Source organism: Jaculus jaculus, chromosome 5 (assembly GCF_020740685.1).
Source record: "Jaculus jaculus isolate mJacJac1 chromosome 5, mJacJac1.mat.Y.cur, whole genome shotgun sequence".
Classification (NCBI taxonomy): domain Eukaryota; kingdom Metazoa; phylum Chordata; class Mammalia; order Rodentia; family Dipodidae; genus Jaculus; species Jaculus jaculus.
In genome coordinates, this window is record NC_059106.1 from 138,310,099 (window position 1) to 138,327,538 (window position 17,440).

Genomic DNA, 17,440 nt, shown 5'->3' on the forward strand with positions numbered 1-17,440 from the left:
GGTACACCAGGGCCTCTAGCCACTGCAAATGAATTCCAGATGCACGTGCCACCTTGTGCATTTGGCTTATGTTCACATGGGGCCTGGGGCATCAAACCTGAGTCCTTTGGCTTTGCAAGCAAATGCATTAAACCACTAAGCAATCTCTCCACCCCAATTAAAAAATATGTATCTTTTTGAGGTAGGGTCTCCCTATAGCCCAGGTTGACCTGGAATTCACTATGTAGTCTCAGGTTGGCCTCAAACTCACAGCAATCCTCTTACTTCAGTCTCCCAAGTGCTGGGATTAAATGCATGTACTACCACACCATGCAAAATATTTTTAAAAAAGAATTTTGGTCGGGGGTATTTGTGCTGTTACCTGTCGGCTGAATGTATTTTGCACGTGCATCCAGTAGTCTTCAACTGGATCATAGCAGTATATTGCCTTGGTCAGTCCACCAGCAACATAGATCAGGTTGTTTAAGGATACAGCTGTTATACACCTCTTGGCAATTGGGATAGCAGCACGAAGTAGCCAAGAATTGGTTTCTGGATCATAAGATTGAACCTAACAATATACAGAAATACTGAGTTAAAATATCTAAATAAATACTTTTTTTTGTTTGTTTGTTTTTTGTTTTTCGAGGTAGGGTCTCACTCTGGTTCAGGTTGACCTGGAATTAACTCTGTCATCTCAGGGTGGCCTTGAACTCATGGCGATCCTCTTACCTCTGCCTCCGGAGTACTGGGATTAAAGGCGCACGCCACCACGCCCGGCTTTTTTTTTTTTTTTTTAACTTTTTCAATGTAGGGTATTACTCTAGCCCAGGCTGACCTGGAATTCACTATGTAGTCTCAGGGTGGCCTTGAACTCACAGCAATCCTCCTAACTCTGCCTCCCAAATGCTGAGATTAAAGGTGTGCGCCACCACACCTGGCTTATATTTGTTTTAAAGATCTATCAATACAAAGAATCATGATTAAATCGCAAATATCAAGCCAGGTGTGGTGACACAAAGGTAGGAGGATTGCTGTAAGTTTGAGGCCATCCTGAGACTACACAGTGTATTTCAGGTCAGCCTGGGCTATAGCAAGACTCCACCGTCAAAATAAAACAGGACAAAACAATCAAGTATCAAAAAGAAAAAACATCCAATTATCAATTCAGAGAATTAAAGAAAATTAGACTGAATGAAACATGAGTTAAAACACTTGATTCTTAGTGAATAAAATATCTTCTATGAAAAAAAGCAGATTTATTATTATCCAGCAGAAGATATCAACAACATACACGTAGATCAATTTCTAGGAGGACTGGTCACCAAGTTTTTATGTGGGTATGTGCATGCGCATGTGTGTGGGGGCATGCCAGGCTGACACAGAACTCACAGATCCTCCTACCCAGCCTCCAAAGTGCTGGATTAAAGGTATGCACCATAACACCTGGCTTATTTGTTTTTTTCTTAAGAGATGTCTCATGCATGACCTTGAACTTCTGATCCTTTTGGCTCCATCTCCCCAATGCTGGAATTACAGGCAAGTGCTCAGTTTTGTGTGGTGCTTTGGTACATGCTAAGCCCATTCACTACCCATCCAGCTATATCCGTAGTCCTACATATTAGTTATATTTACATTTAGGTCATAGCAGTAAAACTTAAAACACTGAAATTAGTCTAATTTTAAAAAGGTTTAATCACATTTGTTATAGCAAATTGTGACATTAGGGTCTCATATTGGCAACTCAAAATTCAATGTCCTCCTGGACCCAAACAGAGAGGCAGGGTCTTACTCTAGCCCAAGCTGGACTAGAACTCATAGTGATCCTTCTGCCTCAGCCTGGGATTACAGGTACGAGCCACTACATGGCCCATTCCAGCTAAATTTTCAAAAGATCCTTTATATTAAGTGCCCTAGCTATCAATAAACCATCTGTCTCTTCCTAGGGACCATGGGTAATATAAGAAAATGGCCTACAGGGTTGGGGAGATGGCTCAGTAGATAAAGTGATTGCTTGGCAAGCATGAGGAGTGGAATTCAGCTTCCTCAGCACCACATAAAGGCTGGGTGGGTGTGACAGCCACTTGTGATCATAGCACAGGAGGTGGAGTCAGGTGATTCGTCAGGGCAAGCTGGCCAACTAGACGAGTTCAGCTAGCTCTGGGCTCAAGAAAGACAACCTGCCTCAGAAAATAGTGATTGAGGAAGATAACCAAAGTCAACCTCTGGCCTGCATGTGGGGGATGGGGGGGGAGGGGGGACAGGGACAGGGCACGTGGCGCACGCGCACATACACACACACACACACACACACACACACACACACACACACACACACACAGTTTACCTTGTCAGAACAAGTATTATCATCAGGTCCACCACCAATCACAAATAATTTTCCTACACAGCTTGTCACTGCAGGAGAGCTTACTGCTTCCTTAAGGGGGGCAACTTCTGTCCATCGATTTGAGAAGGAATCATAACACTCTACGCTGCTAAGTCTGTTTTGCCCATCATAGCCTCCAACAACATATACCTGTATGGAAAATACATGAAAAAAATCTATCAAAAGTTTGAAGAATTAGGGGATCCTCTCCCATTAAAAGTCCTTAATATGGCTGGATAGATGACTCACTGGTTCAGCACTTGCCTGCAAAGCCTAATGACCCAGGTTCAATTTCCTACTACCCACATAAAGCCAGAAGCACAAAGTAGCACATGCATCTGGAGTTCGTTTGCAGCGCCCATTCTCTCTGTCTTCTCTCTTGTATCTTTCTCTAATGGCAAATAAATAAATACAGTATATCACTTTGACCATTAATGTGAGGTGGTTCTGGACAAACTTATTTTTTTTGAGGCAGTGTCCCTCACTCAAGCCCAGGTTGACCAGGAACTTACTCTGTAGTTCCAGGCTGGCCTTGAACTCATGATGATACTTCTGCCTCTGCCCCCAGAGTCCTGAGACTAAAGGTATATACCACCACGCCCAACTCTAGACTTAACTTTCAAAAAATGGATACAGCCAGGCATGGTGGTGTGCGTACCTTTAATCCCAGCACTCGGGAGGCAGAGGTAAGAGGATCACTGTGAGTTCAAGGCCACCCTGAGACTCCATAGTGAAATAGGTCAGCCTGGGCTAGAGTGATACCCTAACTTGAAAAACCAAAAAAAAAAAAAAGGATACAATGTTTTAAAAGTCTTGATGCCCTGCTTTGAGCCCCCACATGCCTGCATGTGGCTATGGAGGTCAAGCTGTAGTGCTATGGCATGCGCTCACCTATAACTGGGGCTGCTTGCCCACGGCAGGCGGCCCTTTAACCTTGAGCCTTATTGCAATTCCCCAAAAGACAAAAAAAGAAAAAGTCTGGAAGCTATTAGTCCACAGGTGATTATCAAGTTTTACATGATGGTTCAGAACCCAAATTGTATGTATGTTATTTTTATGTTTTCTTAAAAATATTTTATTGGGCTGGAGAGATGGCTTAGCGGTTAAGCGCTTGCCTGTGAAGCCTAAGGACCCCGGTTTGAGGCTCGTTCCCCAGGTCCCACGTTAGCCAGATGCACAAGGGGGCGCACGCGTCTGGAGTTCATTTGCAGAGGCTGGAAGCCCTGGCGCGCCCATTCTCTCTTTCTCCCTCTATCTGTCTTTCTCTCTGTGTCTGTCGCTCTCAAATAAATAAATAAATAAATAAATTTAAAAAAAAAATTTTATTTATTTATCTGAGAGAGGGGTGGCAGATAGATAGAATAAGCACATCAAGGGCCTCTAGCCACTGCAAATGAACTCCAGATTCATGTTGCCACCTTGTGCATCTCGCTTACATGGGTACTGGGGAATCAAACCTGGGTCCTTAGGCTTCACAGGCAGGTACCTTAACTGCCAGGCCATCTCTCCAGCTGACTTTTCATTTTATTAATTAATTAATTTATTATTATTATTGGTTTTCCAAGGTAGGGTCTAGAGCAAGACCCTACCTTAGGGGAAAAAAGAAAAGAGGTCTCACTGGGTAGTCAGGGCTGGCCTGGCATTTTGGTTCTCCCACCCTTGCCTCCAAGAGCTGGGATTACAGGTATACGTCACCATGCTGAACTTCCAGCTGGTACATACTCTGATACTATCCATTAGTTGCAATCAGTAATACATTTCCGTTAAAATTATACTAGATAGCTTATTTTTGTTCTATCTCTTTTTGTACAGATAAAAGAGAAAATACCATCATTTAAGACAAATGTTTCTCTGCTTGACTGCCAAAGTCAGTAAAAGGGAAGCCGTTGTGCGGACTGGACACTGACTGCTCTCTTCTCTGTCTTCTTAGGCAGTTGGACTCCAATGATGCATGAAAAATGTGCTGCACTGCCACGAATTTGAAATTGAGAGAACAGAATATCCACTCAAAAAGTACAGTGTCACACTGTTTGTATCTTTATCTGTGGTTATGAATGGGAGGAAACATAATCTGAATCCAAAATACCCAGAGGGAAATGAAAGATGTAACAGTGGCATTTACTTTGGAAATATATCAGCAATCGTAATAAGATGTGGTTTCTCTTACTTTGCCAAGAAGGACAGCCATTTTGTGACGCCATCTGCCTTTATTTAGCGAGGCAACTCTGATCCAAATATTTAACTGTGAGTTATAAATCCAGACATCACGGCTATTGATTCTTCCACCTTTAAATGCAAAAACAGTGTATATGCAATAATACATCACCAATATCTTACACCAAAGGATTTATGCCAAATGCCCATGTAATGACACATGAAATTTATTCATTCAAGAATTTCATATTCAATAAAAATGAAACAATTTTTCACTATTTAATGTTCTAGAAAGTAGATTCAAACTGATATACTGTACTAAGTAATAAGCCTCCCAAAAATAAAATTCAGAATGTTAATTTAAAAGTAATATACTACCTATCATAAATAAGCTCAAGTTAAGAATTGTATTTGAAATAAATCATATTCTTGCATTTGGCTCAACATGGGTACTGGGGAATTAAATCTGGGCTGACAGACTTTGGAAGCATCATTAGTAGCTGAGCCATCTCCCCAACACAGTAACTCATATTCTAAGCACATCAGAGTACACTGAAATATGATTAAAGTCATTTTATAATGGATCTTTTATAAACTGTTCTACACCAGGACAAAATAATCACTCTCAATATTATTTGCTGTAAAACTGATTTGGCTGAATATTCACATTTCACAAACTAAACACTATTGTTGTTTAAACTGTGCCCGAACCAAAAGTAGCAGGTACTGCAGTAATTCTTGATTTACCTGAGACCAGAATATCATTCCTTAGTGCACAGACTGCATATTCTGACTTGGTAAATTCAGGAAGCTTAGCCAAGGACTTCCATTCTCCTGTTACTGGATCATAGCACTCAGTGTATGGAAGATTAAATGCACCAACTCGCTCACAGCCTCCAACCACAACTATCACCTCTGAATAGCCAGTAGACCTAAAATAATTATTGTAAGAATAGTAATGAATTAAAATACAGTCAAGATTGCTTCAAACCCTAAAAACAAACCATACACTATCACGAGCAGTTTATTCTCTGTGCACATGCCAAACACTACAGACTGGTAATAACTCTGACATAACAAGGCTATTAATGATGTTGTTATTACATGGAACATGTCTAAAGTTATTATTATTTTGGTTGTTGCCTTACTTTTGTTGTTGTTGTTGTTTTTGGTTTTACAAGGTAGGCTCTCACTGTAGCCCAGGCTGACCTGGAATTTGCTATGTAATCTCAGGGTGGCCTCGAACTCATGGCAATCCTCCTACCTCTGCCTCCTGAGTACTGGGTTTAAAGGTATGCACTACCATGCCCAGCTAATTTATTCATTTAAGAGACATAGGGAGAGAGAGAATGGGCATGCCAAGGCACCCAGCCATTACAAATGAATTCCAGACACATAAGCCACCTTGTGCATCTGGCTTACATGGGTTCCGAGGAATTCAATAATCTGGGTCCTTTGGCTTTGCTGGCAAGTGACTTAACTGCTAAGCCATCTCTGCAGCCCTACACGTATATCAAAATGGAGATGTCCTATAATTACAACTAATAGTTGGCAAACAGTTATCATAGAAAAACCAACCAAGCTGGGCATGGTGGTGCACTTGGGAGGCAGAGGTAGGAGGATCATCATGAGTTCAAGGCCAGCCTGAGGCTACACAGTGAATAGGAGGGTTGCAGTGAATTCCAGGTCAGCCTGGGCTAGACTGAGACCTCGAAACACCAAAAAATGAAAACAAACAAAAAACCTAAACAAAAATAAATTAAAAAATAAACAATGAGCCTGGTGTGGTGGCTCACACCTTTAATTCCAGCACTCAGGAGGCAGAGGAAGGAGGATCGCCATGAATTCGAGGCCACCCTGAGATTACATAGTGAATTCCAGGTCAGCCCAGGCTAGAGTGAGACCCTACCTCGAACTCCCACCCCCTCAAAAAGCATTACAAATTAATTTTTTAAAAAGGTGCAAGTATCTGGGGTTCATTTTCAGTAGTAAGAGACCCTGTAATGCCCATTCTCTCCCTCCTTCAACAAGCAAATTATAATATATAAATTATACTATTCCATTAATTTTTTTTGAGGCAAGCCCAACAGACTGGCTTTTTTTTTTTTTTTTTTTAAATAATGTGAGAGTGAGAAAGAGCGTGAGAGAGAAAGAGAGAATTGCAGTGCCAGGGTCTCCAGGCACTGCAATCGAATTCCAGACACATGTGCTCTCATGTATGCATGTGCGACCCTGCGCGCTTGTGTCACTGTGCGGCTGGCTTACGTAGGACCTGAAGCATAGAACATGAGTCCTTAGGCTTCGCAGGGAAGCACCTTAACCACTAAGCCATCTCTCCATGCCCCATTCCCAGCTATTCCACTAATTTAAATACATATATATATTTGTTTGCAATGAGACAGAGAGAGAGAAGACAGAGGGAATGAGATGCCAGTCTGCCAACAGACTCCAGATGCATGTGCCACTTTGTGCATCTGGCTTTACACAGATAGTGTGGAATCAAACTCAGGTCATTAGACTTTGCAGGCAAGCGCCTTAACTGCTGAGCCATCTCTTCAGCGCCCATAAAATTTTTTGAGGTAGGGTCTATGTAGATCAGGATGGCCTCAAACTTACAGCAATCCTGTCGGTTGTCCCTGATTGCTGGGATTACAGATGTGTGCCCTTGTATCACCATGCTGACCTTTACTAATTCATCCACTCATTAAAAATAAAAAAGCAGGGATGGTGGCACATGCCTTTAATCCCAGCATGCAGGAGGCAGAAGTAGGAGGGTTGCTGTGAGTTCGAGGCCATCCTGAGACTCTATAGTGAAATCCAGGTCAGGCTGGGCTAGAGTGAGACCCTACCTTGAAAGCAACAACAAAATAATAGTTTATTTGCAAGCAGAGAAAGAGAGACAGACAGACAAACACAAAGAGACAGAGAACTGGCTTACCAGGTGCCTCTTGCCTCTGTAAACAACTCCAGATATGTGTGCCACTTTGTGCATCTGGCTTTATGTGAGCACTGGGAAACTGAACCTGGGCCAGGAGGTTTTGTAAGCAAGCACCTTTAACCTCTGAGCCATCTCCCCAGCCCTAATTTTTTTTGCTTGTTTGTTTTTCTGAGGTAGGGTCTTGCTCTAACCCAGACTGACCTGGAATTCACTCAGTAGACTCAGGGTGGCCTAAAACTCACAGTGATCCTACTACCCTAGCCTCCTAAGTTAATGCATTGGCAAAGGAGGGCAAAACAATAGGTATTCTTGCATTTCTCTAGGATGTATAAATTAGAATGCAATTTTAAAAATATCTTTAAAAGTTTATACTGTATATATCTTGTGGTTAAGCAATGAAGCTATAAATTAACACTGTATATATGCAAAAGCACATGCTCTTGTAAGAATATTTACTTTTATCTGCAATAACACTCACAGGAAAAAAAAAAAATTACACTTGCTCAGCACGTCCAATGCCCTGGCTTCACTCCTAAGTACTGAAGAAAAAACAAATGACAAAAACACTTCGTGTTGGAAACAAGTCTCCAGTGTGTATTAGAAATTAGGAGAGGATCAGGAAAGCAGGAAAGAGAAACCAAGGAACATTAAGGGCACTGAATAAAAGACAGATTAAGAACCATCTTATAATCCTACCACTCAGGAAGTACAGGCAAGAGGATCAGAAGTTTCAAGTTCATCCTTAGCAACACAGCTAGCTCCAGGCCAGCATGGGATACATGAAGCCCTGTCAAAATAAAGTATGAGCTAGCAGTGGTGGCACTTGCCTTTGATCCCAGCACTTTGGAGGCAGAGGTAGGAGAATCACTGTGAGTTCAAGGCTACCCTGTGACCACATAGTGAATTCCAGGTCAGCCTGGGCTACAGCGAGACCCTACCTCAAAAAATAAAATAAAATAAAATAAATAAGCGGGGTGTGGTGGCACACACTTTTAATCCCAGCACTCACTCAGGAGGCAGAGGTAGGAGGATCACCATGAGTTAAAGGCTACCCTGTGACTACGTAGTGAATTCCAGGTCAGCCTGGGCTAGAGTGAAACCCTACCTCAGAAAAAAATATATATATACGTATATAATATATTATGAAGTAAAATGGTATAAAGTTTATAACATACAGCTTCCTCATCTTGAACTTTTTTTGTGTGTGTGTATGTTACATGTATGTGTCCATATGGCAAACTCAGCAGCCTTCTCAGGCCTCCTCAGATACCCATGCTTACAAGTGAAATAGTATCTTATGAATAGTACTATGAAAAGTTACTAAAGGGGCAGTATGCATACTAGTTTGCTCATCTGTAAAATGGGTATAATAGGGGTGAAGAGATGACTTAGCAGTTAAGATGCTTGCCTGCAAAGCCTAAAACCCAGGTTCAATTTCACAGGACCCAAGTAAAGCCAGATGCACAAAGTGGCACATGCACCTGGAGTGTTTTTTTTTTTTTTTCAGTAGCTGGAGGTCCTGTTAACACCCACTGTTCCACTCTGTCGCCATTCAATAAATAAATAAAATATATATATATATATATATATATATATATATATATATATATATATATATATATAATGTATATATACATAGATTTTGGTTTTTCCAGGTAGGGTCTTGCTCTAGCCCAGGCTGACTTGGAATTCACTATGTAGTCTCAGGATGGTCTTGAACTCATGGTGATCCTCCTACCTCTGCCTCCAGAGTGCTAGGATTAAAGGCATGAACCACCACGTCTGGCTCAAAAATGTTTTTTAAAATGGGTATAATTATAGTACTATTTCAAAGCTATTCTTAGCTTAAATGATTGGTAGTTACAACAGTTCCTAGAACAAGTGTTTCCTATGATTAGGGGAGATTCAACCCCTATCACCACTAAATAAGTAACAAAATAAAAGCAATCTAGTCGGGCATGATGACGCACGTCTTTAATCCTAGCACTTGGGAGGCGGGGGTAGGAGGATCACCATGAGTTAGAGGCACTCTGTGACTACATAGTGAATTCCTGGTCAGCCTGAGCTACTGTGATATCCTACCTCAAAAAACCAAAACAAACAAACAAACAGATAAATAAGTAAATAAAATAAAAGCCCTCTCATCCCAGAACTCAGAAGGCAGAGGTAGGAAGGTCACTGTGAGTTTGAGGGCACCCTGAGACTACATAGTGAATTCCAGGTCAGCTTGAGCTAGAATGGACCCTACCTTGGAAAAAAAAAAAAAAAAAAAGCAATCTGGCCCAAATATTAAGGTTATCTATTTTTGTTGTTTTTAAAGACAAGGTTTCATTCTATAGACCAGGCTAGCCTGGTATAGCTCAGGATAGCCTCAAACTCTGAGCAATCCTCCTGCTTCAGTTTCTCCATTGCTAGGATTATAGGCATACACCACCATGCTGGGTATCAATCCCAGGTCTTCAAGCATAGTAGGCAAGCATTGTGCCAAGTCAGCTACATACCTAGCCTGAAGTTGTGCATTTTTCATAAGGTATTTCTAATCTTCAAAACAATTTTACAAACTGTATGGTACTATGTTTACTTTACAGATGAAGAAGCATAGAGAATGCTGAAGTGGGGCTGGGGAGATGGCTTAGTGGCTAAGGTGGTTGCCTGCACACTGCAAGAATGCATGTTTGAATCTCCAGGTCCCATGTAGGCAGACACAGAGTGACGTAAGCATGTAATGTTATATGTGCACAAGGGGGCACATGTCTGGAGTTCGTTCACAGAGGCTGAAGGCTCTAGCACACCCATTCGCTCTCTCTGCCTCTTTCTCTCTCTCAAAATAAAATAATAATTTATAGAAACCAAGAAAATGTTAAAGTGTGCCTCATCAAGGTCATGAAGTCATGTGTTCCAAAAGATTTCTCAAGTTAGTACACTTGGGGTGGAGAGGTGGCTCAGCGGTTAAGGCGTTTGCCTGCAAAGCTTAACAATTCAGGTTTAATTCCCAGGTACCCATATAAAGTTATATGTACAAAGTGGCACATGCATCTGGAGTTTCTTTGCAGTGGTTGGAAGCCCTGCAGCACCCATTCTCTCTCTCTGCTTGAAAAATAAATAATAAAAATATTTAAAGTTAGTACTCTTTTTTGAATCCCAAAGTATTTTAAACATTTTATTTTATTGACAGTTTTATATATATATATATCTCGTATTCACCCCATTACTTTTTTTTTTGTTCTTCTCCCAGAGAAGAGCTAACTTTTTTTGTTTATTTTTTTATTTATTTAAGAGCAACAGACAGAGAAAGAGGCAGATAGAGAAAGAGAGAGAGACAATGGGCACGCCAGGGCTTCCAGACACTGCAAACGAACTCCAGATGCATGTGACCCCTTGTGCATCTGGCTAACGTGGGTCCTGGGGAATCGAGCCTTGAACCAGGGGCCTTAGGCTTCACAGGCAAGTGCTTAACCGCTAAGCCATCTCTCCAGCCCCAAGAGCTAACTTTTAATTCTAGTAAACTTGCTGCTAAATGACACCATAAGGAAGCAGCTGGACTAGCCTAGAAGGTGCAATACTTTTCTGAGAAACTTTTCAACACATCAGAAACATGAAAAAGAAGTTGTTTTGGAATTTTAAAATATAAGACTTCTTGGAAATAAACAGATGTAATGAGTAATCCTGGATCCAAACTTATCAAAGGACAATTTGGAAAATATTTATGTATGGGCTGAATATACAATAATATGAATTATTTTTAAGGGATGGTGAGATAGCTTAGTGGTTAAGGTGCTTGCCTGCAAAACCAAAGTATCCAGGTTCGATTCCCCAGGACCCACATAACTCAGATGCACAAGGTGGCGCATGTGTCTGGAGTTTATTTACAGCAGCTGAAGGCCCTGGCATACCTATTCTCTTCCTCCCTCCTTCTTTCTCTCCCTCCCTGTCAAATAAATAAAATTATATATATATATATATATATATATATACACATATATATATGTATATATATATATATATATATGTGTGTGTGTGTGTGTATATATATATGTATGTATGTGTATGTATATGTGTGTGTGTGTGTATATATATATATATATATATATATATATATGTATGTATATATAATTTTTAATTGTAAAAGGTATGTGCCAAGCCAGGCGTGGTGTGCATGCCTTTAATCCCAACACTCAGGAGGCAGAGAGGTAGGAGGATCACTCTGAGTTCGAGGCCACCCCGAGACTACATAGTGAATTCCAGGTCAGCCTGGACTAGAGTGAAACCCTGCCTCAATAAACAGCTGGGCATGGTGGTACACGCCTTTAACCCCAGCACTTGGGAGGCAGAGGTAGGAGGATCACTGTGAGTTCAAGACCACCCTGAGACTATGCCCCTACCTCGAAAAACCAAAAAAAAAAAAAAAAAAAAAAAGGTATTGTGCCTATGCTATTTTTAAGATATACAACCAAGTAATATTATATAATTTAAAAAGAAATTATACAAAATAAAAAAGAATAAGGTAAAAATATATGTATTTTAAAGGAAATATGAATTAAAATGAGAAAAATTTTAATCCCAGCACTCAGGAGGCAGAGGTAGGAGGAGTGCCATGAGTTCGAGGCCACTCTGAGATTACACAGTGAATTCCAGGTCAGCCTGAGCTACAGTGAGACCCTACCTTGAAAAATAAAAAAGAAAAAAGAGAGAGAGAAAAATATGTGTTAAGGTAGCTGACAGTATATAATGTATGGTAAATAAAAGTATGAGTCTAGGGGGCTGGAGAGATGGCTTAGTAGTTAAGGCACTCACCTGCAAAGCCAAAGGACTCAGATTCAATTCCCCAGGACCCATATAAGCCAGATGCACAAGAGGGCTAATGCAGCTGGAGTTCTGCAGTGGCTGGAGGCCCTGGCATGCCCATTCTCTCTCTCTCTCTCTCCCCCTGCCTATTTCTGTCTCTCTCTCTCAGATAAATAAATCTAAAAAATATTTTTTTAAAGTATGAGTCTAGGGGCTGGAGAGATGGCTTAGTGGTTAAGGTGTTTGCCTGCAAAGCCAAAGGACCTCAGTTCAATTCCCTATGACCCATGTTAAGCCAGATGCACAAAGTGGCACTTATGCCTGGAGATCATTTGCAGTGGCTGAAGGCTGCACCCATTCTCTTTCTCTTTCTTTCTCTCTCTCTCTCCCCCCCCCCGTGTCTTTCTCCCTCTCTAATAAATAAAAAATAAATATTTTTTAAAAAGTATGAGTCTAGGGCTGGAGAAATGGCTTAGTGGTTAAGAAGCTTGTCTGTGAAGCTTAAGGACTCTCCAGATCCCATGTAAGCCAGATGCACAAGGTGATGCAAGTGTGCAAGGTCACACATGCACACGCGGTGGTGCATGTGTCTGGAGTTCAACGGCAGTAGTTGGAGGCCCTGGCATGCAAATTCTTTCTCTCACTTATTAAAAAAAATTACAAAAAAGTAGGATAAGATCAGATCACATAGGCAAGTATGTAAGCCAAGACAGAGATGCGAGCTATGCAGATAGTACTCCAAAGACTAGACCCAGTTATGAATAAAAACCATCAAAACTGAAACAAGAAGACCATGAGAAGAAGAGTACTCCAGAAGCCGATGAAGGAGAGTTTCAAGGGGAAAATGGCAATTAATGTCAGAAGCTGAAGATAATCAAGCTAGATCAGGACTGAAAAGAGCCCAGCAAATGAACAGAAGGTCAGTGATGACCGCTGAAGAGGAGTTTCAGCAGTGACTGAAGCAGAAGCAGAAGTCAAGGGAGGGAACTTGAGCTGAAGCAGTGGAGACAGCGCTCCTCATTCAAAGAAGTTTGTAGTTTCTCAGAGAGATGAAAACCTGTACAAACAATACACGTTATTTAGATAGTTTCTAGTGATTAATGCTAAAAATACCTTGGGGCTTTTGGGGGGGGGGATAGAGGCAGGGTCTTACTCTAATCTAGGCTGGCATTAATCCTCCTAGCTCAGCCTCCTAAGTGTTGGGATTAAGGCATGAGCATCACACAAGGAGTCTAGCTGGCCTGACATTTGTGATGTAGACCAGGACAGCCTTCTATCTGTGGCAATCCTCCAGCACTGTGATTGTGGGTGTGCATCATCCCAGGGGCTATTTATTTCTGTTAAACAATTACTTTTGTGTTTGGCTGCTTTTTTTTTTTTTTAATTTTGGTTTTTCGAGGTAGTCTTGCTCTCTAGCCCAGGGTGACCTGGAAGTCACTATGTAGTCTGAGGGTGTCCTTGCACTCAGCGATCCATCTACCTCTGCCTCCCAAGTGCTGGGATTAAAGGCATGTGCCACCATACCTGGCACGGCTACTATTTTCCTTTAAAACAATTGCTTTAAGTGGGCATACAGCTCAGTGGTAGAACACTTACTTTCCTAGCATATATAAGACTCCAGATTCAGTCTCCAGCACTGCACGCAAAATGGTTTCACAAACACCTTACAGTTTCTTTAAATTATCTAACTTTAAAGGTCTTGCACATCCTATGCAAGCACTCTACCACTGGGCTACCCTTAGCTCACCCTTAACTTTTTTTTCCCCCAAGGAAGGGTCTCACTCTAGCCCAGGCTGACCTGGAATTCACTACAAAGTCTCAGGGTGGCCTTGAACTCACGACGATCCTCCTACTTCTGCCTCCCAAGTGCTGGGATTAAAGGCATGCACCACCACACCTGGCTTTCACCCTTAACTTTTATTTTTAGATAAGGTCTTGCTATGTTGCTCAGGCTGGCTCTTCAACTTAAGATTCCTCCTGCCTATTCCTCTGAAGCAGCTGGGACTACAGGCATACACCACCTCATCTGGGTAGGTACTTTGAATATATGCTGAATAGTAAAGAATTATTGCAATAGCTTCAACAGAAACTCTGTGAAGTAAATACTAGTCATAATTCTCATTTCACATAGGAGGAAACAGATTATATCTAAACTAGTAGAGATTTTAATTATGTGTGTGTACAGACATGCATGTGTGTGAGTGTGCCAGGACCTCTTGCCACTGAAAATGGAATGCTCCATTGTTTTTTTAATCTGGCTTTATGTGAATGGCTGGGGAATTGAACCCAGGACTAAAAAGCTTTGCAAGAAAGTGATTTTAACCACTGAGCCTTCTCCCCAGCCCCTAGTATAGAGTTTATTTATATTTTTATTCATTAAAAAATTTTTTTTTGGTTTTTCGAGGTAGGGTCTCACTCTAGTTAAGGCTGACCTGGAATTCACTGTGTAGTTTCAGGGTGGCCTCGAACTCATGGTGATCCTACCTCTGCCTCCCAAGAGCTGGGATTAAAGGCATGTGCCAAGCCCAGCTTTATATGTTTTAAATTTTATTTATTTATTTGAGAGCACAGACAGAGTATAGGTGTGCCAGGACCTCTTGCCTCTGCAAACAACCTCTAGATGCATGCATCACTTTATGCATCTGGGTTTACATGAGTACTAGAAATCGAACCTGGGCCAGTAGGCTTTGCAAGCAAGCTCCTTTAATTGTTGAGCCATCTCTCCAGCCTTTTTGGTGTACATTTTAAAACAAGCTATATCATATGATGAATTTCAGACACATTCCAAAACAAAAGCACTCAAAATCAAAGCTAACTAAGATGTGGTTTTGTGCACTATAGTAATTTTATTTATTTTTTTAAATCTTTTATTTTTATTTATTTGAGAATGACAGACAGAAAGAAAGAGGGAGGGGGGAAAGAGAGAGAGAGAGGGAGAGAATGGGCACACCAGGGCCTCTAGCTACTGCAAATGAACTCTAGATGCATGCACGCCCTTGTACATCTGGCTAACGTGGGTCCTGGGGAACTGAGCCTCGAACCAGGGTCCTTAGGCTTCACAGGCAAGAGCTTAACTGCTACGTCATCTCTCCAGCCCAGTAATTTTATTTTTAAAATGGGGTTAGGAGCTGAGGGGATTGCTCAGTGGTTGAAAGTGATTGCCTGCAAAGTTTGCCAGCTTGGGTTCAATTCCCTAGCACCCCCCCTAAAAAAAAAATAAAGCTGGACACAAAAAGTGACATATGTATCTGTCATATGTTACAGTTTCAGGAGACCCTGTGCATGCATATACATATACAGGCAAATAAATGAAAAACTGAGATGGCATGTAAAAACTAATACTGGTTTCATACCAACCCGCATATCTAACAGAGCTCAACTGTACAATTAACAAATGGGTAAACTAGGAATGTAGCTCATGTCTTTAATCCCAACTCATGGGAGGCTGAGGTGGAGGACTGACATGAGTTTAAGGTCAACATGGCCTACAGAGTGAATTCCAGGCCAGCATAAGTATTTCTTTCTTTCTTCCTTTCTCTCTCTCTTCACTTTATGATACTGAACTTCTGATTCTCTTGCCCCTGCCTACAGAATACTTGGACCACAGCAGTATACCATCATAGCTGATGCCAGGTGTGGTGGCGTACGCCTTCAATCCCAGCACTTGGGAGGCAGAGGTAAGAGGATGGCTGTGAGTTTGAGGTCACCCTGAGACTACAGAGTGAATTCCAGGTCAGCCTGAACTAGAGTGAGACCCTACCTTGAAAAAACAAACAAACAAACAAAAAAACCAACCATAGCTGATTTATGTGGTGCTGGGGATTGAACACAAGGCTTCATGCATGCTAGGGAACCACTCTACCAAGCAACACTACTTCCACAATATCAAAAATAATCCTTAAATTACATTAAAGTTACTGTAAAGTATACCTTTAAATGATTGAGTTTCGGAGTCAAAAATATTATTGAAACAAAAACTTCTGTTAGCTATATTTGTAAAGTCTTCTCACCTGCGTGGTCTAGTCCTTGGGGACATCATTTCATTCCCAAGTATGTGGTACCGTCTTGCTTCATGCAACAACTGGTAACACTCGGGAGAATTCTGGATCAATTGGTCCACCTCAACTGTTTGAACAAAGTAGTTGGGATGCAACAGCGGGAGTCTCACGTGTGTCAGGAGCTCATGTAACAGTGGTCTTCTCAGATCAACAGCTCGATAGACCCAACGCATGACAGCTTCAAAAACCATCTCCTCTTTACCAATAACAAGTTCGTCACTACAAATATAATCAATAAGTTCATCTTTGTCAAGCTCCAGAAACTCTTCGTGCTGGGACACATCCTCAAAAGTCTGCAGTGCAAAGGTCTTGCATTTTGTGAAGAGTGTTTTGAGCGAGTGTGTGTCAGCGAAGCGCTGGATCCCTAAGCAATTACAAGGGTCAAGTTGCTCCTCCAAGAACTTGGCACATGCATCACGGAGAACACTAATCTGAAAGAGGCTTGAGGTTTCAAAGAGATACTGGACATTCTCTGTTGTGATCTTCACCTTGCCAGTATACACATACTGCAAAAAACATTCCATAGCTTCAGCCAAAATACCATTGATTTCAACCAGCATTTCTCGGCTTTCCCTGTGGTCATTACAGAACATAGCTCTGAAGTAGCTACTACAGGCTGAGAGGACAGCTCTGTGGCAAGGAAATTCTTTTCCTTCCACACAGATGATAACATCTGTGAATAAGCGACTGTCTCGGAATTCATTAAATATCTGGAGTATGTTTTCAGCATGGGATGATCCTGAAGAGAAGTCAAAAAACTCATGACCTGTCAGAGATTTGGGGTCCATTTCAAAGACTTTACGCTTAGTTGCTGGGGAATCACGTACCCCAAGATCCTCTCTGTTTAGTCTGCGTCCCAATATTAGTACCATTGTTACATCAGTTGACTATAAAATTGTTGAGAAATGACTGCCAGGGATCTTCTTTATGCAACTAAAAGGAAAATTAAGACATCTTAATATGTAAAAACTTAATGTTCAAATTATATAACTTCATTTTGATATAAACATGACAAAGTCACATGATTACTATATTCCACATAGGACACAAGACACTGGCTCATTTTAGTAAAAATTGATAAAAATTTGCACTTGCAGGATATGAACATTAGGGGCAATTTGCAATATATTCCTGAAATTA

The 17,440-nt window shown here is 41.2% G+C and overlaps 1 protein-coding gene and 1 non-coding gene across 4 annotated transcripts in view; one reads left to right on the plus strand and one right to left on the minus strand.

The window, feature by feature from the left end:
- Klhl24 (kelch like family member 24) overlaps positions 1 to 17,440 on the minus strand; it is a 44,035-nt gene that overhangs the window by 12,081 nt on the left and 14,514 nt on the right. For all 3 annotated transcript variants that reach the window (XM_045149729.1, XM_045149731.1, XM_045149730.1), the window contains 5 exons: positions 16,253 to 17,233; positions 5,267 to 5,451; positions 4,533 to 4,651; positions 2,327 to 2,515; positions 362 to 550 (listed from right to left, as the gene is read on the minus strand). In XM_045149729.1, coding sequence (XP_045005664.1) covers positions 362 to 550; positions 2,327 to 2,515; positions 4,533 to 4,651; positions 5,267 to 5,451; positions 16,253 to 17,172 — 1,602 coding nt within the window. In that variant the 5' untranslated portion in view covers positions 17,173 to 17,233. The remainder of the gene's footprint in view (positions 1 to 361; positions 551 to 2,326; positions 2,516 to 4,532; positions 4,652 to 5,266; positions 5,452 to 16,252; positions 17,234 to 17,440) is intronic.
- On the plus strand, positions 3,184 to 3,312 carry LOC123461367. Its single transcript, XR_006637649.1, has one exon. It is a non-coding gene; the product is annotated as a small nucleolar RNA SNORA76 (small nucleolar RNA).